The sequence below is a fragment of the Eriocheir sinensis genome, chromosome 46, assembly GCF_024679095.1.
Source record: "Eriocheir sinensis breed Jianghai 21 chromosome 46, ASM2467909v1, whole genome shotgun sequence".
Taxonomy (NCBI): Eukaryota; Metazoa; Arthropoda; class Malacostraca; order Decapoda; family Varunidae; genus Eriocheir; species Eriocheir sinensis.
In genome coordinates this window covers 8,412,327-8,440,136 of record NC_066554.1, presented here as the reverse complement: position 1 = coordinate 8,440,136, position 27,810 = coordinate 8,412,327, and the positions used below count along the sequence as shown (strand labels likewise).

At 42.2% G+C, this 27,810-nt stretch overlaps 1 protein-coding gene across 3 annotated transcripts; it reads right to left on the bottom strand.

Moving 5' to 3' along the window:
• Window positions 1-156: 156 nt before the first annotated feature.
• Window positions 157-23,074, bottom strand: LOC126981036 (3-galactosyl-N-acetylglucosaminide 4-alpha-L-fucosyltransferase FUT3-like). Of its 3 annotated transcripts, none has more exons than XM_050831674.1 (7): window positions 22,853-23,074; window positions 19,081-19,179; window positions 11,560-11,675; window positions 7,809-7,932; window positions 7,218-7,368; window positions 4,087-4,806; window positions 157-932 (listed from the first exon to the last, which is right to left on the bottom strand). In XM_050831674.1, the coding sequence occupies exons 1-7, from the start codon at window positions 22,873-22,875 to the stop codon at window positions 849-851; spliced, it is 1,317 nt and encodes a 438-aa protein (XP_050687631.1). In that variant the 5' UTR covers window positions 22,876-23,074; the 3' UTR covers window positions 157-848. The 3 variants fall into 3 exon arrangements, with proteins under 3 accessions (XP_050687631.1, XP_050687629.1, XP_050687630.1); XM_050831672.1 differs by having other exon boundaries at window positions 157-922; window positions 22,853-23,070; XM_050831673.1 differs by lacking the exon at window positions 22,853-23,074 and having other exon boundaries at window positions 157-922; window positions 19,081-20,574.
• Window positions 23,075-27,810: the final 4,736 nt, after the last annotated feature.

Sequence of the window (27,810 nt, the reverse complement as noted above, 5' to 3'; positions counted from 1 at the left end):
ATACCATAGCAAAGAGCAATTTCTAAGCTTTCAAATGATATATAATTGTCCCAGTATTTGTTACAATAATTTGAATGAACACTAAGATAAGCAAGGGAACACCTACGTACTAACATTAGTAACCCGTGTTTTATGTACGTAACTTAAAACCGCCCGCTCATTTTATCACGGGGTATAAGGGTTAAACCCGTTTATTTATTTATGTTTTTAAATGTCTGCCCAAAATGAAGCACATCTATTTATAAGCTCATGCGTCTTTTAAGCAGTCAAGTACCGTACGTGTGTCTCAATGTATGATAGAACAAAATGCTATTACAAATGATGTTCTAGAAACAATTATGTTTACTCCAGCATATCCTACTATTTTATGACATTCCCACAGTATTGATGGTTGAAATTATGCATTCTAATGTTTACTACTATCTAAACATTATTTACAATTTTATCTATATTATATCATAATGAACCAGTTTCTTGCACCTGGGGATTTCAAAACCTGTATTACAATAGCATTTGTTGGCAGGGTATTTAGAGCATCTCTGTAGAGTGGACTGTGCCAGCATCATTGAAACATATACAAGGATTGACACTACAAATGCTGACACCACACATTCACAAATCTCAATTTTGGTTGTTCACATCCCTGTTTCCATAAAAATTGAGCCTACTGAAGTATTACGTTTTAAGATAATACTCTTGAATTAATCTAAAAATCACTTGCCTTCAAAACATGTCAAAACTTTCTTTTACCTATAATGTTACACTTGCCCTTTGTGACATACCAGTCATAAAAGTCTTCCACAACATGGTGTTGGTAAAAGTCGTCATCATGGAGGCGCACACACAGGTCACACAACAAACGGTTCCCCCCAATGGTTGAGGGAAGGTAGTACTGCCGCCACGACAGGTATTCCTGGTATTCCTGCAAGAGACTAAATTTTGTTATTGTCTGTTATGAAACAAAGATTTTTTTCTTTTTAAGCCTGTTCACATTAACCCGTACAGCATCAACGGCGTTGATTTAACACCGCAACACTCTGCTTGTGAGTGCCAACGGCGCTACTTTAACGCTGCGATAGTTACTACAGCAACCGCTCTCTAACAAATGGGCCTTGGTGGGCTGAGTGGTTTTCACACATTGCCACAAGACAGGATGATTATACGCAGTGGTTGGGGCCTGTTGGAAACCCCGTTATATAGGATTTGTTCTGAGTTAAATGCCCTGCCGTACAACACAGTTCTGCTGTAATGGGTTGACTGGGAGCCATCCACACATTCTCCCGTAACCTTGTAACACTGCTGAGTGCTTGAGGGAATGCTGGTGAAAAAGTGTTTTCACGTTTTGGGTAAAGATTTGGCGGACCAGATGTCAAATTTTAGTGCTGTTTCTCTCATCACCAGCTATTTTTTTTTTAATTATAGGACATTCACAAGGTATATAAATCCAGTAAAATGGTATATATGTGCATAATAATTGTGAGTATGGCCTATATATTTTCATATTATACATGGAAAACATAAACAATATCTGGAATGAGAAGGAAAGAATGCGCTTGTCAACTACTAGGCCTATGCACCCCATTGTCCTCCCCGACTTTGTGCCGGTATCATGGTAAAGGAAACTAACACAAAACGAGATTGAAGAGTTGTGGAAGAGAAGTGCAAATAAAGAATGGTGTGAAAAATTGAAGATAAAGTATTACGTAACCAATACTACCTTGAAAAAAGTGTCACAAGATCAAAATATTGTACTTAAAGGTGTATTGCACTTGGAAATTATAAAATAAAGTGAACACATGGCTCAGATAGCGGTACATTGACAAAAAAATATCCCCTCCTGAAAACTTTCATGTGGAAAAAGCTCTACGGACCAGGTGTTCTAATTTTGTTGAAGGGGAGAGGAATATTATCTGATATTTCTTATCATCACTTGTAGACGCAGTATATGTTTGACACCGGTAAAACTAGAGTAGTACAACCGTATGTGATACCTTGGAAAGGTTATTATTCCTGTGGGAGCAATATTGGAGGCGCGTAGTGATTCTCCATATTTACCAGATTAAATCCTGTTGAGTTGACCCGATTTCTGCAGGTGAGTCTTTGTACACTTGAGGGCTTGGAAAGCAGTGTTGGGGCTGAGGGTGTCGCACTGACTCGCCCGCCACCGAAGTGTGTCACTGTCTTGGCTACCATTTGAAAACAGGGCATAGAGAAGTATATAACAAATGGTATCATTCCAGATTGTCACTCGTCTCACAGCAAAGAACACCTTGATGCTATACGATGTATTTTATGTCAAGACAATGCACTGTCGAATTGCTTTTTCGTAGCAAAAAGAAGGGGGGTCGAGGTTATACCCTTGTCCCTCTGGCGGCAGACACCTTGCGACAACCCCAATTTTCAAGGTTGAAAAGTGTCTCGAGATGCTGCAGACCAAGTCACAAGGTGTCAACGGCATGGTCTCAGCCTATCTCGGACTGTCTACAACAATTGTCGTCATCAGCGATATTGGCTGAGCCAAAATTGTCACAGACATCTCGTGGCACCAGTCATGGCGCTGACCCTTGGCGACAGCTGTCTGCAACAGCCGGCGGCAAGTTTCCGACAGCCGCCTACTGTCTGCAACTGGCGGCGGCCAAAACAGGATTAAACTTGTATTGTGTCCCATCACCGACTGTTGCTGGTCATAATCTGTGACATTAGGCGACACAAATTTAACATGTCTACGGCATGATAATAGCAGCATTGCCGACTTGTGAAAATTGGGTGGCGACATGCCGCCAACAGCCTGCAACATGCTGGCGACAACTTGCGACATGTTTAAATTTGCTCTCAACACTACATATCGGTGGCTATCGGCTATGGTCGCCGATTAGTATGACCATTTGTCATTGACTAACTCTGACTGTCGCCTTTTGTCGCCGATCACAATCGCCATATGTCACCGACTATTGCAGTTAATCGGCGACAGATTTTTTCGTTACTTTAAAAAAAAAAAGGTCAGTTGCGCTGAATAGCAGACAATCGGGGATTGTCTGCAATGGCGGTCGCAAGTGGTTTCTGACAAGCGCCCACACCCGCTGATTAACAGACAAAACTAGAATTTCGTCGCCGATACTAGACAAATTGGGCTGTCTCGGGATGTCGTGCGCTGTCTGGCGCCAGTGGGACAAGGGCTTATGAAGGCTATACACTACTTAACTTTTCAATCCACTACTTGCTACTTAAATTTTGAGTAATTCTGAAATGTATTGGGCTACTTCATGTTGAAATCCGCTACTTTTTGATGTGTGAGTAGGCTACTTATCGTCAAAAAGAATCTGGCAATCCCGGCCCGGTCCCCGCCCGGGGTGGAGTCTGTGCCTGGCGCGAGGTATAAACAAAGTTTAACAAACTAGCCATGGACGCCCCCAATGTCTCTTCTGGCGTTTCTGCAGTCGTAGCACATGCTTCATTATGTGCAATGCAGCAGCACAGTCTTCTAAATCCTCAATATCCTTCCGATTCATGGTAAAGTGGTTGGAGAGATGCTGGCGTGGTGTTTGTTGTTGTTGTAGCGTGGCGTCAACACAACAGTGTATGTGGAAGAAAAGAGAAAGCCAACGAAAGAACGTAATGGAAGCAGCAGCATAAGAAGACTTGGAACAATATCAGGGAAGCGCCGACACAAAGGCCAAGCTTCCCGACTCACACCTGACCTGACCTGACCAGTGTTCAGGGTCACAGTGTGATGCACAACATTGTTGGTTGGCGATTATCACCAACAAAAACGAGCAACATGTTGGCAGAAATTTGCCGTGTGACGCCAGCTTAAGCAGTTAACAGTTAGCAAATTGTTTCATAACACAGAAAATTGCCAGAACAAAATAGTTTCATTCAACAGTGCCATACGGGTGACAATCTGGAACAAACATTTATGGAAATCAATTAAATAAGATACAGATAGTCACAGAAGATATTCTGGAAGAGGCCTAAGCCTGTGGCTCACAGTTCAAAGGCCTGGTTGTTTTCAAAGTGTTCAGAGTGTTGGCTGCGTGTGGTGGTTATGTGTGCTCAATAGTTAAAAGATATAACCTACTTTCTCACCTTTGGGTGGTGGGCCAGGTGAAGCAGCTTTTGAGCCAACTGAGCAGGGCTGTAGTCCCGTGCGTTGATGTAGGAGTGTGGGGGCATCAGGAGGGGGTATTCTGCAGCCCCGAGAACCACTGGCACTATTGGGTAGTATAGCAAGTTGTACAGCTTCTCAGTCACATAATCTGCACACAGAGCATTTTCAAAAGCTAGATAGAAAAGGTAGGTCAGTCCAGCAAACTGTAAACATGGCTCCTGGTCAGCCCTGTAATCTTCAAGCGTGTACAAAGATCCCCCACACTTTAAGTCCCCACATCGACCATACACGTCAACAGGTGCATGTCGTCGCAACTTTGTCACATAGTCCAGCCTCCCACTAGCATCATTGCAGTTAGAGATGAAGGCAACCGCCAGCTTCCGGTCAACACTTGGGTCCTGCTGCACGTGAGGCGGCCTGCGCCACACAGGTGGAAGCACGCTGGCCTCTCGCCCACGACGCACCACGAACCCATGCAGCATTCTGACGTCAGAGTCACGACGATAGTGCATGGTGCGGTTGAAGACACCATTGAGGCTACGATAGTTATTGTAAAAGACAACATTGCCCAACAAATGTGTCTCTGGCTCAAACATTATCCAGGGCTGTGAGGGGTCACGAGGGCCGAGTTCGGATGCCAGAGAGCTGGGGCTCTCCACACTTCGCAAGTGTATCAGCACAGCATCTGCTGTTTGTACCTGTAAGCAGAGTGCCAATGTGAGAGAAATAGAGCACAAAACCTAAATCCGTGAAAGTTGGGGCATGAATGTCATATGAGAGAAAAAAAAAGACAACTGGTCCAAAACTCACCCAGAATAGATTAAAAATATGCAACCGGGTGGGTGAAGTGTGTGAAGTAGTTCGTTTTCGATGAACTGGGCACACTCACGGCTAGGGATGTACATACACTCTCAACAAAAAGTTCTCGAACGTTTTAACCACCATGCATTCTGAGATACACGGACGAAAAATTTTGAGACATCTCTCCCTGTGTAGAACGGGTGGTAGCCAAGGAGACTAAATAACGTATAGTCTCCTTGGTGGTAGCCCTGTGTACACATGGTCTGTGTGAAGGAGTGAGGTGCCAATGGCTCCAGCAGTATTACATGCACACTGATAAGCCTTGTCGCTTGATTTCAATGAAATTAATTTATCTTAAGTAACCGTCTATAGTATAATCATTAGTTGCGGCAATAATTCCTCGATCGTCACAACGGTGATTTTTCATCTGTAGATTTACGTCATTCTGGTGCTAATTTAGTACCACTGTGTGAATGAAAACATTTTGTACCCCATTCCGCTTCAGGACTATCAGTCAGTTTAAATGCTGGGGCTGACGTCACAGTCCTATTCAAATGAGGGAATGATAATTCCAGGTGTGAGTATAATTGCCAGCAAAAGTATGTAAAATCAAAATATCTGCCAAAAATAATACGTAAACCACATAGTGCGACAGCTTGGTTAAGTATAAGATATATGAGGATGGGAGGTGTTTATTTAATAATGAGTGTATGCACCACCTGCGCCGATTATACTGTTAAGTCTGCTTCAAAGCTTCGAGTCGTGTCACTATAGTCCGTTTCATTCCATCTGTCCACTCGCGAACATAGATGTGGCACCTGCGCATTGTTACTTCGTGATTGTGTGAAGATCAAATTTATATTTTCAGTGATATATTTGAATGTTTGTGTATACAAAAAAAACTCAAGTCATCTCATATGAACCACAAACAGAAGATTTGCATCGATAATCTACCATACAAGCACACGAAGGAACAACTTGTATATCAAACAGTAGGTATATATAGTCTAGATCTATAGCCTTTCAGATACCCATATTTCATCTCATTCAGTTACATAAAGTGACATACGACTTTGCAAGTGTTATACATAAGGAATTTTGATGTGTTGCATGTTAATAACAATATGTTATTTACGTGCAACTCATCAAAATTCCTTATGTAGCCTATTTGTGCCCTCATTATCAGTAAACACACGAAGTTTCAAGGAAACATGTTTTATTTTTTACTTTTTTCTAATATTTTTATTTAGAAAATCATGTTTTCGAGTAATGGCTCTTCAAAGTTTGGAAAGCCCTGTATCTCATTCTTTCTTTCCCGAGTTGGATTATATTTACATATGTTATGATGAACACATAGTGATAATGCACCATAAGTCATGTAATTATTTCAATATTTACTACTAATTATTGCGAGGTATTCATCATGGGGTGGCGTTGTCGGACACGTGGGATTTTCTAGTTTGCGCCTTTGCCTGTAAATTGACTGTACCTCACTGCTGGGGATCATCAGAACGTCACTTCATTGGAAAGGGGTTCATCTCAACACTTATATGTCCTCTCATTAACAAGAAACACACCAAGTGCTGCTACTCGCAATCATGATTTTTTAATTAAATAAAAAAAATCCAAAATAAAACAAATTTACTTGAAACTTAGTTTGTTTATTGATAATGTGGAGACAAATAAATGTAAAGTCGATTTTTTTTTTAAAAGTGAATATAATAGACATATTAGGAGGAAGTAAATGTGCAAAATTGGCTTATAATAAATAATGAAAATATAACATGACATGGTGCATTATCACTATGTGTTCATCAGTAACACAGAGATAATGCACATATGTAAAAATAATACAAATCGGGAAAGAAAGAATGACTGATACAGGGCTTTCCAAACTTTGAATTGTCATTACTCGCAAACATGATTTTATATATAAGAATATTCATAAATACAAAATAACGTATTTACTTGAAACTTGGTGTTTTTATTGACAATGATGGGACAAACAAATGCAGAAATAAACCCCTTTCCAATGACATGCAATGCGGTATAGAGGCCAATGTTGCGACACGCCCCCTCCTAGAGTTAAAACACCTCCCTTTAAATGGCTGTCCGTGGGCGGTATTGCAGCAGTGTAATTTATTTAATTCCTAGTATTTACAAATGGTTTTACTTCACAAATCTGCATGAATTGAAAAATGAAAAGAAAAAAAAAAGTCGACATGACAGATAGCTATATGAGTTAAATAAGGACTTAAAAGAGCATTCGGATCAAAGTTAATAATTACTAACTTGAAAAATTACTAACTTGGTTGAGGTTTATGGTGACAACACACGGCAAGGCGCAGCGGCCATCATGTATGTCCTTCATGTGATTCACGTACCAAGGAAGCCAACCAAAAGCAAGTAATCTCTTGTTTATATACATCACCACTTTAGGAACACTGCCATTTCTGAACCTGGGGCAAATATATCAACAATTAACAATGATCAGAGGTTTTTTTTTTTTTTTTTTTTTTTTTTTAAGTTGTTAAACTTCTATGAAAAACAAACAAACAAAAGTATATGAATGCATAGAGAACAGCATGAGTTATAAATGCCAATTCATTTGCTTGCTCCGAAATATCTTATGAGACAAGGACATCATTATCATTTTATGGCTGATGCAATTCAGACTGAAGAGAACAATCAATCACTGGGGGCATACGCCGGGGGGCGCGTCGCCTCGCCCACCCTAAGATGAACTTATTATGGCATAAGTTTAACAATATGTCTGTAGGTGAAAAAAATAAGGTGATGGTCGATAATAAATAAGAATAGATGAAGTGTGTAATAAAACTGACAGTAAAATCACCCACTTTATCGCTAAGCTTACACTCAAACAACCATACTGTAATACCTGGGCAGGTGTGTAGCAGCACGTGTCTTTTGTGCCTCGCGGTGGTATGCCGCCAACACGGGGCTGAAGTACTCGTCACGGAACCCGTCGCCGCCACCACCACCCTTATTACCATCACCATATCCTGCAAGAGTACTCGCGATCAGACCCCAAGCAATCGTATATACTGAAATGTACATACAACAGGCATAACAGGCAGCAACTAGATGGTCTGGTCTGGTGTGTGTGTGTGTGTTTCCCAAGTTATCAATCAGTCAATCAATGGGGGCATATGCGGGGAGCGCGTCGCCTCGCTCACCCTACGACGCCAAGCCCGAGGGTCCCTCCAGGCGAGTCTTCATACAGGCCCCCTTCCCATCCGAGGAGTACCTCCCGGCAGGATCTATCGACTTGCTCAAGCCACGAAATCCGTGGGCGATCCCTTGGCCTCCTCCACTCAGGATTGTCTCTTACAGAGACAACCCGATGACCAGTATCAACTTAGGGGAACGTGCCACGTGCCCGCATAGCTAGAGTTGGCGTTGTCGGACTATGCAGGTAATATATGTCGAATCAGTCTCACGGAGTAGTCGCTGGTTTGACACAAAGTCATTCCAGCGATATCCCATGATTCTGCGTTGACATTTATTACCAAAGGCATCAATCCGCCTCTCCAAGTCCCCATTTAGCATCCATGTCTCACAGTCATAGAGTAAGACAGGGAGCACAAGGGATTTGAAGATCCGGATCTTTGTCCTTCGGCACAGGTATCGACAACGCCATATACTCGTGTTGAGCGAGTCCATAATACCGTGGGTCAAACCAATACGCCGTAAGAACTGGCGAGACTCATGTGCACCATTGTTATGAAGTACGTTACCAAGGTATGTAAAAGTTTTCCGAGATCTCAATGTCCTCGCCAATGTCCTCTCATTTTCATTCTCTCTAATTCTTATTACTTCTCTCATTCTCTTTCTCTTTCTCTCTCTTGCTCATTCTCATTCTCTCTTTATCTTTCTCATTCTCTCTCACTCATTATCATTCCCCCTCATTTTCATTCTCTCATTTTCTCTCCCTCATTCTCATTCTCTCTCATTATCTCTCGTTCTCATTCTCTCATTCTTTTTCTCTCATTTTAATTTTCTCATTCTTATTCCCTCTCTCTCATTCTCACTCCCATTCTCACTCTCATTCTCTCGATCATTCTCATTCTCTCTCATTCTCTCGATCATTCTCATTCTCTCTCATTCTTATTCTTTCATTCTCATTTGATCTCTCTCATTCTCAGTCTTATTCTTATTATCTCTCTCTCTCTCTCTCTCTCTCTCTCTCTCTCTCTCTCTCTCTCTCTCTCTCTCTCTCTCCCTCACAACCGTATTCACTCCCTCACAACCGTATTCAATATGTCCTTGCGACAAGGCATTGTCCCTTCAGATTGGAAAAAGGCTAACGTGACACCGATTTTTAAGAAAGGAGACAAAAAAGTACCAGGTAATTACAGGCCCATTAGTCTAACTTCGGTTGTAGGTAAGCTACTTCAGGGCATAATTAGAGACAAAATTGTGAGTTACCTTGAAAGCCACTCATTAATTGGGGACTCACAACATGGCTTCCGAAACAAAAGATCCTGCCTATCAAATCTATTAACCTTTTATAACGACCTCTTCACTGTTTATGACGTAACCAAATCACTGGACGTAGTCTATCTTGATTTCCAGAAAGCGTTTGATAAAGTCCCGCATCATAAATTACTTTACAAATTAAAGCAAATAGGTATTGACGGTCAGGTAAACCAATGGATCGCGAATTGGTTGAGCAACAGACAACAAAGAGTAGTGATTGACGGATTTAACTCAGAGTGGGCGCCGGTCACTAGTGGCATCCCTCAGGGCTCGGTTCTTGGCCCAGTGCTCTTCATTATTTACATCAACGACGTGGATGTTGGACTCAATAACCGCATTAGTAAATTTGCAGACGACACAAAGATTGGTAACTCGGTTCTCACTGGCGAAGACAGGCAAAGCCTCCAAGAGGATTTGCACAAAATTTCAGCTTGGTCGGATAGATGGGAGATGCCCTTTAACGTAGACAAGTGCCAGGTCCTTCAAGTTGGAACGAGGAATAAGAAGTTTGATTACGAAATGCGCGGCGTTAAACTCAAAAGCGTTCAATGCGTCAAGGACTTGGGGGTCAAAATAGCGTCAAACCTCAAATTCTCACAGCAATGCATCGATGCAGCAAATAAAGCGAACAGAATGTTGGGCTTCATTAAAAGAAATTTTTATTTAAGAATAAAGATGTAATACTCCGCCTCTGCAACAGTTTAGTCAGACCCCACTTGGAATATGCGGTACAGTTTTGGTCTCCCCACCATGCAAAGGTTATTGCTAAATTAGAAGGTGTTCAGCGTCGGGCAACGAAAATTATCCCTTCCTTGCGCAACAAATCCTACGAAGAAAGGCTTTCTACCCTTAACATGTTCTCTCTTGAGAAACGTCGCCCGAGGAAAATTGATCGAATGTTTTAAAATACTTAATGGTTTCACGAATGTAGACAGATCAACATTGTTTATGATCGATGACACTTTGCGCACGAGGAACAATGGCGTAAAACTCAGATGTAGACAAGTAAATTCAGACTGCACCAAATTTTTCTTCACCAACGTTGTAAAAGAGAATGGAATAAGCTCCCACCATCAGTGGTCCAGTGTAACACGATTGACTCCTTCAAAAATAAGCTCGACCGTCACTTCCTTCAACTTAATATCAACTAGAGTAGAAGTGCAACGTTTTGGAGTCTTCTGATTAATGTAAAATCACTTAGGTTTAAGGACAGACCACCAAGTCTGGACCATGGGGTCTGTGTGGTCTGATTTTCTATGTAAATCTATGTAAATCTCTCTCTCTCTCTCTCTCTCTCTCTCTTGCAGGAGTTATCTTCTATTATTTATTCCACTCTTGTAAGTATCTTTTTTTCATCTCTGGTGATCAAGCCATCTCCACCATTCCGCTATCATTTATCTCCCTCAAAACATGTAACCAACTCCTCTCAGTAATTGTTTGTACCTGCATGACCTGTATGTTGCATTTTCTCCATTTACTGGTTAATATACCTCTAACAATGACATGCATTGTTGTGTAACACGGTTGGTTGATGTCGAGTCAAATATGGACTATTATTTGCGTATGAGTAAGTTTTTCTCCTTCCTGCCCCAATACTTCCTTCTGTTTTCTCGTAATGAGTTTTGATCACATCTGAGATGCTCTACATAGAAGGCTGTACATGCTTCTACATTAGAAGTAAGACCATGGCCAATATATAATGAATATTATACAGAGGAAGTGTGAGGGATCAAGGCGGGTGTGAAACATTTTTTCTCATCTACGGAATAAAGACAAGGAAATGCTGGTAGCTCCACGCTTACCACTCAGCCACTGCCTCGCCGGTGTGTGTGTGTGAGAGAGAGAGAGAGAGAGAGAGAGAGAGACCTTGCATAAGCATACCTACGTGTCTGATGTTACATGTTATCTATAAACTTGCACTGATAAGTGGTCATTAAAACATTCTAGATTACTTATGGTAAAAAATATGATTTAGGTGCATTAATTACTACAATCTTGAATTGGTCAGTGAAGCTTTTCTAGATTAGCCTACTTGGTAAGAAATATGATTCAGGTATACTTTAATCTACCATTTAACTGTCAGCATATTTTATATTCTGTTTAATGTATTTGATATATGCGGTCACGATCCCACATTCATGCGGGCTCACCTCTGCTGTAGGAAATGTTTCCAGCACCCACGCCTTGCTGCTTGGCCACTATGCCCTTGTCATCCACGACGAGGCGCCTGCACCGCAAGTCCCCCACCGCCATTACGTCCAGCAGTCTGAAAGTATCCACATACATACATGATATTACTGTGTGCTTACACACATACATACATACTTATGTACGGTGGTGGGGGGGCGGTTCTACTAATTAGCGAAGCTAACCTTTTCGTTAGCTGATCAGCGGGGGTGGGGGGGATATACCCCAATGGAGAAAGGCGGTGCATGCCGCGCAACCCCCCAGATGGCTGGTAGAGATATACCCAATTCTTTCAAGGAGGAGGCCCAACAACGGGGCTGAGGGTGTCGGAAAGAGCCAAAGAGCCCACCTTTCCACTCCCATGGCACGGGATAGGTCTCGAACCCACGCCCTAGCAACCCGCCGAAGCGCTAGGCCGAGACTACCACGGGACCACGGGAGCCCCCCATTTCGCTAACTTTGGAAACAGTTAGCGGAACAATTACCTTCCGCTAAATGCAGTTCCCCCTTTGATAACTTAAGTCCACTTAAAAAATCATACAGGTTTGTTTTTGTCCGCACCAGTTAAGTCACAAGCCGCAATATTTCCAGGGCTTTCACTTTTGGGTAAATTACGCCTTGATAAAGAAGAGTAATTGGACAATTATCAGGGAAACTTTTTGGTATTTTATGGTAATCAATCTTTCATTCCTGCACTGCTATATGCATGTTCATTTATAAGGCATAAATAAAGTGTATGTTGAATTTAATTTCCACGCTTCATAATGTCCCATATATTTTCTATTGGATTGATATCACAGCCCTTAGGGGGCCAGTCAAGGAGGTGAATTTCTGAATGGCGTGAAAACCAATTCCTGACTATTGCACTATTATGAACAGATGATCTATCCCTGGACGAAATAAATGGGAAGGGGCTCCACAATTGCGTAAGTCCGCACACTAGGTAGAAAGAAAGTCTCTAGAATATTAATATATTCATACGAATTCATATTCCCCTCAATTGTCACTAGTTCCCCAACTCCACCATACCTCAATAATTACCACATCCACCCATGCATGGCTTGGCTGACCTGCCTATCAACTGAACATATGTTGTTGCCATTATATCGTTCCCAAGTGCGTCGCCTACAGTGCCGCCCTGTAGTTGATACAGACGAAAAGCTGGATTCGTCAGTGAAAATAACAACGCCAGAAGTCCACGTTCTCTGCAGCATAAGTCTGGGCAAACCGTAACCTTTCTGCCTTGTGTTCGGGAGACCTGGGACACGGGAAGGAAGACCAGCGTTCAGCAGTCGTGTTCGGGTGGTTCGTGCGCTGCACGGCAAATTCAGCTCCCTGCGATATCAACATAATTAAATAATTGTCTGATAATCGTTATAATTGGTTTTGTTAAAGCAGGTTTTCAAAATGCTATAACAATCGTAGACCCTCACTGCTATCAGATGTCACAACTGACCGACACGTAAGCATGCATTACCTTAAGGCGGCTTTACACCTGGCAATTCCTGTGGCCGGCAATACAGCCGCGACGATCTATCGGCTAGACCAGCTGGGTGCTCTCGGGAGCAAGTACGTTCACACGTGGGAGGAGCCGCCGGGAGCATCAAGACGTAAACTGCTAGTAAATGCAAGGGCATGAATTCATCCCAGACACCCCAAAAGGCTACTACCATATATTAAAACCACAATGAGACTGGTCCATTAGCCTAATATTGTAGAAATACTTTAAGTAAACGAGTTTTACCTTCAGTAGTATTGATTGATTGATTGTTCATTGTTGCATTTAACAACAAAGGAGAAGGGAGGAACATGCCATCGCAACCTCCAGGCATTACATAGTGTGATGATATAATACACGAAAATAATCGTTCCTTACCTCCTTCAATATATCGCAAAGAGATAAACATTTCTCGGATGTTGCTGCCACTCTCTCAAAAGTTGTTTTGCGTAGACTCAGCTTTTCATACAGCTTATCTTGTGGGTCCCACAAGTATCTATGCTGCCCAACTTCTAGTAATGCCACCTCGGCCTCCTGGCTCCAAATCTTGTTGTCTGTATCTGTCATTTCTTGTTTTATTGGCGCCGACATGTTGTACTCAGCCGCCAGTCGGCAATACCAAGGCAAGTATAGAGAAGGTATCGTCATACAGGCGGGAGGAAATCACTCGTTGGCAACTCCTATAGCCTTCATGCTTGGCCCCGCCCCATCCTCGTTGTCTGCCCAAACCGACGGCTTCACACACCTCACTCCCACCCTGTTTCCTGACCCCAACATTCATTTTTACGAAAAACTAAGACCACCATCATCTTGAGAAAATTATGCATCACACTAGCATAAATTTGTAACAATAATGTAAATTTACACATACGAAAATCAGAGTTAAGTGAAGGACGGAGTAAACATGTTCTTGCACTTATTTCCCTTCAACTCCTTAGTACTCAGCTGGTTTTCGTCGCATCACTTTTATAAGCCCAGATCATGAATCTGCATGCTTTTCTGCTTCTGATGGTGTGTGGTATCTCCCGAGGTAAAAATATACATAGGGTCAAAATCGCCTCCGAACATAAGCCGAGCCGTGACGCTTTCATTCACTTCGGCATTTGTTTACTCAAGTCAGACTCGCCGCTCACACACAGATGGGGCGTGAGGTGAGCGGCGAGTCTGACTTGAGTAAACAAATGCCGAAGCTAATGAACACCGTCACGGCGTGGCTTATGTTTGGAGGTGTTTTTGACCCTATGCATATTTTTACCTCGGGACGTACCACACACCATCAGAAGCAGAAAAGCATGCAGATTCGTGATCTCGGCTTATAAAAGTGATGCGACGAAAACCAGCTGAGTACTAAGGAGTTGAAGAATACCCATAGTTCACTTAACTCTGATTTTCGTATGTGTAATTTTGCATTATTGTTTCAAATTTATGCTATAGTCTGTTCGGAGCATGAAGTCGGTTCAAGGTGTGGCAGATTCCAGAATTCCCATGAGTGCAGCGCTTCCAGTTCGACCGCCAATTATCAGCTTAGCACTCTCTCCCGGCCTACCCACCCACAACCCACCTGTTTATCTCTCTCTCTCTCTCTCTCTCCCTCTCTCTCCCTCTCGACCCGGGGGAGGGACCTAGCGGGACACACCGACCACCACCACCACCACCACTACCAACACCACAACGTGGCAACATGGGAAAAAATCTCTGCCACCTGTCATAGAATTTAGACAAATCCTTGTTAAAATCCTAAACATCGACACTCATTGTACTATGTAGCTTCCTTTACTATATACAGAATATATAAAATATCGCTTTCAAATAGCACATAGATGGGAAATAAGAGAGAAACGCATGTACGAAGGCTGATTTGGCAGCATGGGTAGAGGTAAACGACGATACCAGCTCCACCCTGAACGGACTTCATGCTCTGAACAGACTATAGTGTGATGCATAATTTTCTCAGGAAGATGATGGTGGTCTCATTTTTCGTAAAAATGAATGTTGGGGTCAGGAAACAGGGTGGGAGTGAGGTGTGTGAAGCCGTCGGTTTGGGCAGCAGTGTTACCAGATCACATGTGCTGAAATATGCTAAACTCGGTGTAAAATTATGCTAGATTAGGTAAAATTGTGCTAAAGGAGAGAAAAAATTATGGGACCCAATGAATCAGTCTCAGACAATGGACATTGCATTGGCGGGGTGGTAGATGTCGATACGTATGTACGAACACACACTTGAGGCTCCTGAGGGGAGTCAGTAGCAGGGTTCCTACACATGTGACCTAAAAAACGGACACACTCTTCCTGAAAAAAGCACATCAAATCATTTCCTATTGCTTATTGTTTACTTTGAGATTATTTCTCATATTTGTGTTGGACTTTTACTCAATTTTCAGTTAATTTTCACCTCTTTAGTCAATTGTGCTACAATTATGCCAAACGCCTCAGAATTGTGCTAGAATTATGCTAAATTGAGGGGTATGCTAGAAATTTTGCTAGACATTCAAAATATGCTCAGATTATGCTGAAAGCAGAATGTTATGCTAGATCTGGTAACACTGTTGGGCAGACAACGAGGATGGGGCGGGGCTTAATTAGGCTCGAGGAAGGGGCGGAGCTTATCGAGACGCCAGCCAATCATCGTCCTGGATGAGATGCTGTGAACCTTTCTATTTATATTTTTTATTCACCGACAATTGCTTCATAGGGTATATCGCAAAAAATCCACATCTTATTTTATTTTATTGTAGTAGTTTATAACATAAAAAAACATCCGAGAGGTCCTAATAAAAAATCTCATTTCAAAATTTGGTTCTATGAGAGTGACGTTACCTCTCTATACTTGCCTTGGGCAATACAAGACGGACGCGCTCAGCTGCAGAAAACTTGCCGCGAGAAGGGCTCCCAAACCCAGACCCAGACCAAAAATGCAGCCGCGCTTGTATTGCCGACTAGGAATTGCCAGGTGTAAAGCCGCCTTTACGTTAATTAACTATTAAGAGTCACATTCATTTGCAAAACAAATATCGTAGAAAAGATACATCTCCCCTCCCTTGTTGTGCATTCCTTCCTACCATTGTATCTTTTTAGTTTCATGGTGCTATATAGGGGAAGGTGGGGTAAGACGGACCCCTTAAGAAAGAAATGGGTCTATAAGCCACATTTTGATATTTTTTTAATGTTTTAGGGGTTGTGGTGGTACTTTAGGGTCTTATGATTCCAATACGCAACCTAGGCACGGTTATTTGATGGAAAAATTTAAACTATGATTAAAATAAAAAAGTAACTTTTATTGGTTCCGAAAAAAATGACGTAAGACGGACCCCAGGGTCCGTCTTACCCCTGTCATTTTCGTACCTAAGGGTTCATCATAGTCCTTGACAAAAAAAAAAAAAAAAAAATCTTCCTGGAATAAATGACAAAGAAAACCCTTCTTTCAGCATCCTTTACCATCATACATTTGCTTCTGTGCCCATTTTACATCTACAGGGATACTTTATAGTGCTATATTATGCCAAATTGCCTGATCATTCCTTGCATAGATCACAAATAAAACACTCAATATCATCCTCATCATCCAGTATCCCTGCACATTGCTCGTGTGCCCATCGTTTACAATTGTCACAGCAAACCCACCCTTCACCTCTCTTAGAATCTTTTTTTCTTTTACTGCAGATATTGCATTCTGCATTGCTTCTGTATTCCATCCCCCTCTATTACTTATCCTCACGTATTTCCGGGGCATCTACAAGGAAAAAAAAGAAAATGCTAAGTGTTTGTAAAATATTTAGAGTATGGGGTGAGATGGACCCCTCGGGGTCCATCTCACCCCATACGTAAATATTCGCATTATGCATTTTTTAATAAAACATCTATGTTTGATATATCATTTTATGGCACATACCTATAATGCACAAACGATTGGCTATATGCAGCATGATTACTAAATCATTACAACCAGTATATCAATGCAAAAAAATAATTATCTTACCTTCTCCAAATAACATCAGCACTGTCCAAAAACACAAACCTCCACATCGAGCGCAAATGCGGTACTGAACCTGGCTTCCGGTTGCACCCGCGTGAGTTACAGTTGATGTTGAGGACATCTAGCGGCATCAATTTTAATCATGCCCTTTTTAATTCATATTTGAGGTGGGGGTCCATCTCACCCCAGGGGTCCGTCTTACCCCACCTTCCCCTACCTACACATGTATTAATAGCTGTATAATCACACACTGTCCTGCTTGGGGGTTGGGATGGCATGTTCCTCCCTTCTCCCTTGTTGTTTACCTGCAACAATAAATTATCAATCAATCAATCAATACTACCGTGCCAATTACAGACACCACTAATTACAACCATTAACATATAGCTATTACTGTAATTTTCTGTGAAAATTGACGTAGTTCTTTCAAAAACCATTAATGACTAAAAGTAATTTAACGGTTTCAGATTCACGATCGGGATCCTATTGAACATGTTATATTACATTTAGATACAATAAATGTGTCCCGAATATTCACATACAACACATGCTAATGCCATACCGTGTTAATGTCAGCGAGGCCTTGAATGGTGCTGGGGCTGCTGCGCCACTGAGTCTAGCATCTTTTTATTTATTTATTTTTTTATTTTTTTACATCAAAGGATCTGATCGTGGTCTGGTTTTGATATGACCTTCCTCCTCATACCGTCGAATCCACTTTGTCACAGTGTTCCTACACAAGCCCAACTCTCGGCTTATCTGACTAATTGACTCATTGGCCTGATAACGACCGATTATCAATCCCCTTTGCAATAGCACCTCAGGTTTATTGGCCTGAGCCTGTGGTCCGCGTCCACGTTCTCGTCTTTCTAACATATCTGGGGAAATGTATGGGGGATAATCACCGGAATTAAATACCAACATTTGCCATATCATATAATAACACTTCTACAGCAACTGTCGAAAGAAAGGTGACCAAACGATCAAACAAAGCAATGGATGAGGAGCAACACTGAAACATTCTGGTTATTATGGTCACTGCATGGTATCTTAGGGCGCGTCCACACTGGTGGTCAAACATCTATTGTGACACTGTTTTTTTTAAATGACGTTATTATTTATTAATGGACGCATTATGTTTGCCACAAAATCAATTACTTGGTGCAATGTATTCATCATAATACAAATGCTGCCTATACACACTGAATTAAATAATGTTATTATTTACTAATGAAAGCATTAACAAAAGCAATGATCAATACATATGGTCACTTACCCTTGTTGTATTGCTTTGTGTTTGTCAGGCACGAGAGTGATGTGTGAGCAAATCCTGCCAAACGAATTATTACCGCGGCAACTGCTTTGTTACGATAAAATTCACGCAAGGACACTCAAAACAACTGTTAGGTGATTTGGAGGTTTTAATGGTAACTATATAATGGTTTCGCTAGATCTTCCCTATTGTGTTGGTAATGATAATAGCTGTAATACAGGATTTACGATAAGGTCATGCATGTTCAGTCGATTGTGTGCTCTTACATTATACATCATACATTATTATCCAACACATGAGCGTTGACCTTTCTTATACCTCCGCCAGAGCCTGTAACAAAATTGTATTTTAACTTCATCTTCACAATACAGCATAAATGGTTCCCACACCTAACATATTATATGTAACTACAAACAACTCGTTAACTCGTTCACCAAGGAGCGGCCACGTTGAGAGGGGTGAGGATAATTAACGTACTTCTTCGAACGCTCTGCACAGTGTATTGGCTGTGGCTTCCCCAGCCACCTGCTCATGGACTATCAGCCATGGCTGTACATCTATTTTCTGAAAAGTGATTCAACAAAATCGCCTTTACTGATCTCTTATCCTATTTGGAACTTTAGTTAAATCAGTTCGGACGAAAGTCAAGGCATTGAAGGCACAGATACACTGATACATACTGCTGAATGTGGATTGCAGCAAATTATGGATGCCGCTGGATCGGTCGTCTGACTTACCTGAGCGTGAGCACGACGGTGAGCGCCAACAAGTAAGCGACGAACAGGCACGTCAGCCGAGTAAACCTTCTGCTTTGGCTGAGCTCCATGACGACTTGCCTGCGAAAAACGTCCAAACTGAAACCGTTTTCGTTACTGCGTTCTATCAAAACTAACCTAACTTCATCAACTCAGACTGAATTGCATGAAATTCATACGCTCGGTTCATCACATACAGTCGTGCTATGAAAGAGTAGAGAGACAGACTCACGAAAACCAGAACCTGCTTTTGCGTGGTAATCAATAACGGGGTGTTAACATTTCAGCCTCTCGTCTCTGGTACACAGCCCTTAAGTGGAAGGGCGTTCCCCTGGGTGATTCCGCCACCACCGGGCAACCACGCCCATGGATACCAGCATCCCTTCGCCGTCACGTTTTCGACCTCGTCCACGACCTGTCACATCCTTCACGACGAGCGACAACACGACTGCTAACACAAAAGTTCGTGTGGCACGGCATCTCCCGCGACCCGGGGAACTGGGTTCGGTCCTGCTCTTCCTGCCAGAAATCCAAAGTCCACCGACACACCGAAAAGGGCCCTGGATCCTTTCACCAACCTCAGAGACAGTTTGCCCACATCCACGTGGACGTCGTGGGTCCCCTTCCTCAGTCAGCAGGACACCGTTATCTTTTCACCATCGTGGACCGCTCTACCAGATGGCCTGAAGCCGTACCAATGCCCGACGCCACTTCAGCCTCCTGCACCGCGGCCCTGCTCTCCGGATGGATCGCCAGATTTGGCGTTCCAGATCATATCACATCCGACCGCGGCACCGCCTTCACGTCGCAGTTATGGACGTCCTTGGGATAGCTGTTGGGTACAGCAGTCCACCACACTACAGCCTACAACCCTGAAGCTAACGGCATGGTGGAACGATTTCACAGGACCCTCAAGGCGGCCCTAATGTCACGATGCGACAGCTCAACATGGTCCTCACAGCTTCCCTGGGTCCTCCGTACAGGTTGTGGTGTCGCCCTTTACGTCAAAAGGTATTTGCAACCCCTCTGACAGAACACCAAGACAGTAACGTTGAACATTTTTGCGTGCGAGTAAACATTGCAAAAATTAATCTAAATATATGTCACCTACAGGCCTCCGGGGCAATCACTCGAAGATGATGTAGGAATGTACAGCGTTTTAAGGCCGTCACTTAATTAATAACAGCGACTATTAGGAGACTTTAATCTCCCTCATATTGACTGGGCGACACTGTCGGGTACAGAAGGCGAGTCACATGGAATGATCGAATTTTTCGATAATTACCTAAGTCAAATGGTTGCTGAACCAACTCGACAAAATAATATACTAGACCTTGTTATAGCGACCCAGGATAACCTAGTCAGTAATGTTACGGAAGCAGAACACCTCGGTTCTTGCGATCATAAATTAGTGCGCGTCGATATTAGAGCTCAAACAGCAGTGACTGAAAATAAACTAAAGGTGCCCAATTTCAAAAGAGCAAATTTCGTAAAAATCCGACAAAAACTATCAAATATAACTATGAGATGATTGCAACGTAGAGGAAGCCTGGCTAAACTTTAAAAATCATTTACTCACTCAGCAGAACACATTTGTTCCATTGTGCGAGAAGCGAAGTAGCACTAATAAAAGTCCATCTTGGTTTAATAGCGAAATCAAACATTCGGTTAAGGAGAGAAAATTGTCGTTCAGGCTAAAAAAAGGGCAAAGCACGCCCGAAAACATTAGACTTTATCATGAAGCCAGGCGGCAAGTAAAAAGATTAGTAGGTCGGGCAAAGCGTACGTAGATATGAAGAAAACATTGCAGCCAACTGTAAAAATAATCCAAAATCCTTCTTCAGTTATATAAACAACAGGAAGGCGATCAGAAGTGGAAATGGACCTCCAACAAACAGTGACGGTGAACTGGTGACTGACAGCCAACACATTGCGAATTTATTAAACAATTTATTTTCCTCGGTGTTTAATACTTGCAGTCTTTCCTCCACTACCACCACCAGCGACGACAACAGTACTAAAGTAAATCTCGAACATGCATTGCCTAACTTTGTAATAACTACCGATGAAATCCTAAAAGTTCTCCAGTCCCTTAAAACAAATACGGGTCCCGGGCCTGACAAAATATATCCTATACTGCTTAAAGAAACAAAGAGCGAAATACTCTCCTCTTACAACCGTTTTCAATATGTCCTTGCGACAAGGCATCGTCCCTTCGGATTGGAAAAAGGCTAATGTAACACCGATTTTTAAGAAAGGAGACAGAAAAATACTGGGTAATTACAGGCCCATTAGTCTAACTTCAGTTGTAGGTAAGCTACTCGAGCAGAGTTAAGCCACTCATTATTTGGGGATTCACAACATGGCTTCCGTAACAAAAGATCCTGCCTATCAAACCTATTGACCTTTTATAACTACCTCTTCTTAGTTTATGACGTAACCAAATCACTGGACGTAGTTTATCTTCATTTTCAGAAAGCATTCCACATCATAAATTACTTTATAAATTAAAGCAACTAGGTGTTGACGGTCAAGAACACCACTGGAACGCGAATTGGTTGAGCAACAGACAACAAAGAGTGGTGATCGACGGATTTAACTCAAGAGTGGGCGCCGGTCACTAGTGGCGTCCCTCAGGACTCGGTTCTTGGCCCAGTGCTCTTCATTATTTACATCAACGATGTGGATGTTGGAATCAATAATCTCATTAGTAAATTTGTTGACGCCACAAAGATTGGTAACTCGGTTCTCACTGACGAAGACAGACAAAGCCTCCAAGAGGATTTGCATAAAATTTCGGCTTGGTCTGATAGATGGGAGACGCCCTTTAATGTAGATAAGTGCCAGGTCCTTCAAGTTGGAACAAGAAATAAGAAGTTCGATTACGAAATGCGAGGCGTCAAACTCAAAAGCGTTCACTGCGTCAAGAACCTATGGGTCAAAATCGCGTCAAACCTCAAATTCTCACAGCAATGCATCGACGCAGCAAATAAGGCGAACAGAATGCTGGGATTCATTAAGAGAAACTTTTTATTCAAAAATAGATGTAGTACTTCCGCTTTACAATAGTTTAGTCAGTAACATGCGGTGCAGTTTTGGTCTCCTCACCATGCAAAGGACATTGCTAAATGAGGTAGCTATATTAATTCTTAGCAGGTGTCACCAGCGATAGGGTCACAGGGCCCGCGAAGCTTGAGCTATTCTTTCAATTATCTTAAATTATCTGTGTTTCTCTGGGACTTGTAACAATTTCACTTCAATACAATAACTCACACTATTGTTAATAAAAATTTAGCTGATCGTTCTCGTTGTTTTATTTATTGGTAAACGTGAGAAAATATAAATGCTGTCCGGCAGCCTCTCCTTAGACAAAATGATTCTTGCATGAGATCTGTGAAATCAAGCAAAAATGAGTTTTTAAATAAATGTTATTTACATTACATTATATGACGAGTACCTACTTTGGGTGCATCAGTGTCGCCTTCAAAATATTTTCTATCATGCTCAAAATGTAGCCCAAACAATAAACAAAAAAATTATTGTATCACGTTTTAGATATTTTTATTGCAACTTTTTTTTTTGGGGGGGGGGGGGGCAAAGAAAGGTAAAAAATGGTGACCAATTACTTCACTGTACGGTAATAATAATAATAATAATAATAATAATATAATTATAATTATTACTATTACTATTACTACTACCATCACTATAATTATTATCATGTATAAACAAAATGCAATCGCTGATTCCTTACCTTGTCGATCGGCAACCGTACATCGCCACGTTCGACAGTCACTCTCCCCAGCGACTGCTTGCCGCTGCCGCATACTTGCCCCGGGGGAACCGATGCAGTGCTGGACCATGGTTTGTTGCACGTCACAGACTATAAATAGATTTTGCTTCGCTGTTTCCTTGAGGATGCTGTTAAAAATAGTAGGAGTCAGGCCACTTTATTTATAGACTTCTTAGCACAATTTCCTTCCCTATCGAACCCGTGGGCCTGGCTGGGGCTAGCCGCAGAATCATTGACATGCTAACAACGTTGTGTTGTAACAATACTGTTTTTGCTTAAGTATTTATAGTTATATGTTCCGTGCATAAACAGCCGTTCCCTAACACACACACACACACACACACACACACGGAGCTCTGTAGTGCACTCGCCCCACGACCTAGAATAGTATAATAATAGAGCAATAATAATATCAATATTGTCATTATTATTATGATGATTATGATGATAAAACAAAATGCAGTCCCTGTTGATCCCCTTACCGCACAGTATATAAGCAGATCAGTGTCAATCAGCAACAATGGAACAACACGTTCCCCAGTCACTGAACACTTCAGGCACAAAACTATCATTCGGATATAAGACAGCGGCCCGCCAACGACCTGTTCCCTGAGTTAATTTACTGTCTTGCCTTTCCACAACCTTCATGGTTAACTTTTTTTATTGGACAAATGTAAATATAACATACCTGTTGGGCGCAGTTTGGAGCTGGAATGGCCATAGCTGATAAAAAAAAAATGGACACAACGTACACTGGCACTGTCGTCTGCTGTACTCCACTGCAGCCTGATGACGTCACGAGCTAATGGTGGTTTCTCCCCTAAGATGAGAAGAATTTGAGATATCTCTTCAATATCCAGTCAACTAGCGATTTATAGGACGTATAATATGTGCACGTTATCATTGGTACGTGGCACAATGCATTTCTATGCTCTTCCCAGAACCGGAAACATAACCATTGCTGGCTCCGGCCGCCGGCTAAGCTCCGCCCCCCCCTACCCTCCCCCCCCCCCCTCTTTCACCTCACAGTGAAGAGCAGCCCGTTTCGACTAACTGCACTTTATTACCTGTAATATATATATATATATATATATATATATATATATATATATATTGTCATATGTATATGAATGTATGACTGTACGTGTGGCGACACCCGGTCGGTGTCGCACAACTGGATGTTTAACAGCATGACGTACGTGTTGTTAAGCATCCTGTTGTGCGACACCGAGCTTAAAAGCTACTAACATAAAATGGTGTGCAGCGTGGTTACGAACTACTCGAAATTGTTATATCTCTCTCTCAACCGTAACTTCAGTGACAGTGTGTGACGGCAGAGACAGAGAAGCGTGTACCTAGCGTTCTGCTGACGCAGCGCGCGACCTTCCTGCTCCGTGAGCGTCAAGTCAGCACCCAGCCGCACCCGAGGGAACGTCCCGCCCCGCCCCGCGACTCCACACAGCCCGCCCGCCGCCAAACCCTCCCCGCTACCAGACGGGGAACAACGGTGCTGAGTAGTGGGGTATCGAGTTGCTGTCTTCGAGGTTTTTAACACATTTTAGCTGACACTACATTGATACGGTTTCCGTAATTAAACCACTTGTAACATGATTTCAGTTGAATTCTTATTATTATGTTCACGTGTTTAGGCGTGTGGGACCGTATCTAATCTCTTAGATTTTTCAGCTGTTGATTTTTCTGGCGTGTGGATGTTTAATATTTTTCTTGAGTAACATTGTTACGCATTTTATGTATAATCATTCATTTTCTTTTCTCCTTTCTTTTGTGTATTTTATTGCACAGTGGAGAAGTTTTGTCTTGCTAAGCCTCACTCATTATTCTATTTCCTCTTTTATTATGCATTTTAAAAGCATCGGGGAGGAGTGAGCACATATACTTAGCGGTGAATGATTATTACTTTAATTATTTTTTGCAGCGATATTTTTTTTCTTTTACCATTTTATTCCTCATTTTACTAGTAACTCTTTTTTAATGGCAGAGAAACCCGATCCAAAGTTACAAGATCTCACTGAGGACTATAAGGAGTGGGTAAAGGAAAAAGAACAGGGCCGTCAAGGATAACGGTAACTGTCATGTAAGGAGTGGTAGCAGTCTTTAAAGGGTGCTTTCTCCTTCTACGCTGCATGAGCAACCAAGAGGTATTTACTTACCTTACTAATCCCACAATGGCTTCTGCCCCTAGTCACAGCAACAGCAGTTAGGCATTTTTCAGGTAGTAAGGGAGGCAGATTATTCGGCCAGGGACTTCTTGTTTCAAAATGAGATTGTCATGGACATTTCATTCGTCTCAGATCCGGGAGATAAAATATCTCAGTCGCTCGAAGGTCAATCCCGGGAACGGGAACGACGGCCCTCATAAACAAGAGCGCGTTCACGGAACGAGAGGATTGTGATGCGTTTCGGTCACTTTTTCTTGAAACATTTTGGGAAGATGGGCAACACAGCCTCGTAAAGGGTGTAAATTTTGCTGTGGACACTTTGCAAACGAGTGGCCTTTTTAACAGGCCAGTGGACGCATATAGGCTGTCTACTGATTTGATTTCGTGTTTAAAACAAGGAAACTGGACAGATGGAGAAACCATTTCTGTCGCTAATGCTAGATTATTACTAGAGTTCCTTGTGTACAGGTAACTCTCGATTTACGCGAGTTTGGTTTACGCGTTTTTTTTTAAATAACGCGGGGTCCAAAATCCAAATAAATGTTTCATTTACACGTTTTTTCATTTATACGCGATATTTTATGGAGTGACCACCAGATGTCTCACGCAACTGGACTCACACGGCACAGCGACCACACAGCTGAGCTCAATTCTTCCCGCGCGCCACTTGACCAACAATATAGTACCCACGCTGCCACGCTACTCAACAATAGGGGTGGGCACTGGGCAGGTACCGGTACCAGTACCGGTACTAACGGTACCAGCTATACGGTACGGTACCGGCACCAGACTGCTCGGTACCGGTACCAATACTAGCCAGTCGCTCATGGTGTCTCTCATTTCTTCCTCACACGAGTGAGGCTGAGACTGAGTGCCTGAGTGAATATCTCGGTGATATGGATATTCTCTCTCTCTCTCTCTCTCTCTCTCTCTCTCTCTCTCTCTCTCTCTCTCTCTCTCTCTCTCTCTCTCTCTCTCTCTCTCTCTCTCTCTCTCTCTCTCTCTCCACTGAATGAAGTGAATATTTATTTTTCAATAGAAACCTACTTCTTGTTTGATTTACATTGTTTTTTATTTACGCGACCTCTTCAAGGACATAATACTCGCGTAAATCGAGAGTTACCTGTACATGATTGTCCTTAAAGTTCCTCTTCGAAGGAGTGCAGTATCCCTTGACTACAGTCCCACTGACAACCTGCACGATTATGTCAGCCAACTTTTATGGCACTTAAAGTAATTTTGGGTCCTTTTTCAAGCTTCTTTTGCCGTCGACACGTTCGTCGGGGAGGGGAACCTTCGATCCTCTGATCTAAACCTTTTTGGGTGTCACCAGCGGCAATAAGAAAACAAAAAAAAATCCTTGGTGTTATCTTTTACCCGTGGTTTAGGCAGAAATAGTCAGATAATTAGGTGGACGGAAATTTGAGCTTTATGATTTTTTTTTTTTTTTTTTTTTTTTTTATAAACAGAATGTGCATAGTGATCGTCTCCAAAGACTAGCGCCGGCTTGAGGTTCAGCCTGACGCTGCTTTGTGTATCTTTCCACCACACGATTATAACCTGCATCCTTGCATTTACTAATTTATGTTTGGTTCCTGAGCTTTTGCCTGCATCTTTTTTTTTCATGCGAGAAGGGAGTGCTTCAGTAATACTTTACACTCTAACCCACTATTTTCTTTTATTGCTGAGTTGATGCAAGGCAGCCAGTCTTCTAAAGTTTTTTTTTTTGGGGGGGGAGCCGTAATAACCGAGGGTGTAGACTAACATAGTGATAGGTACTTTTTAACCTTGAACCTCATGTGCTTCTGCTTGAAACAGACATTTTTCTCTGCAAAGACAGACTTAACTAAACTTGAGCAGATGCTGTCCCTAACTTTTATTGTAACCAGCATGTGAATATCTGTAAGCTTTGGAAGTAAGCAGACAAGTCTTGCTTACCCCTTTGCTTGACATACCACTGTTACCCGTTACGGGAATTATTTTTGGCGTCACAGATGTGCATTACCCATTTCTTGTTACTTCCATGATTATTATCATTGGCATTTCCCGATGTTGTATCGTTAGGCGGGCTCTGACTTGTGTGATAATCTTTAAACCAACTGTAACAAGACCACGCTTAGCTAGTATACTTTGGGCGACTATAACATGGGTAGGTACAGAAATTTGTAAAGGTGGGGTAAGTCGCGGGGTCGCGACTTCTAGGGGATCGAGCGATGTAAAATATATATATATATATATATATATATATATATATATATATATATATATATATATATATATATATATATATATATATATCGTCATATGTATATGAATGTATGACTGTACGTGTGGCGACATCCGGTTGGTGTCGCACAACAGGATGTTTAACAACACGTCGTGCTTTTGGCCGTGGGAAGCTGTGATGAACTGACACTAGGATCAGCAAATAATGACTTTCATCAGCAGTCATCAACCGGAACCCACACCCTTCCGGACGAACTGCAAGCAAATAAAACGAGCGAACAACGCGAAGACGAGGAGAGATGTGTGACGGGCAGGCGAGCGGTGCTCCGCCGCCCTGCGCCCTGTGGTGTGGCTGGTTCTCAAATCGTGCGACTATCAGCTCACTTAAACTGTAAACTTTGTGTACAACTGTTGATATAGTTAAAATACATTTTGTATTTGTATTGACCCTGTGAGAGAGAGAACTAAAGTGAACTTATAACGGCTACCGCTCGGCCAACTAGAAGGCTATAT

Coding starts and splice junctions, on each gene's coding strand:
- LOC126981036 (XM_050831672.1), bottom strand. CDS start 22,875: ATGTACGGTTGCCGATCGACAAG. Junction 19,180..22,852: donor TACGGTTGCCGATCGACAAG/GTAAGGAATCAG, acceptor CGTTTTTCGCAG/GCAAGTCGTCATGGAGCTCA. Junction 7,933..11,559: donor AAACATTTCCTACAGCAGAG/GTGAGCCCGCAT, acceptor GTACTCTTGCAG/GATATGGTGATGGTAATAAG.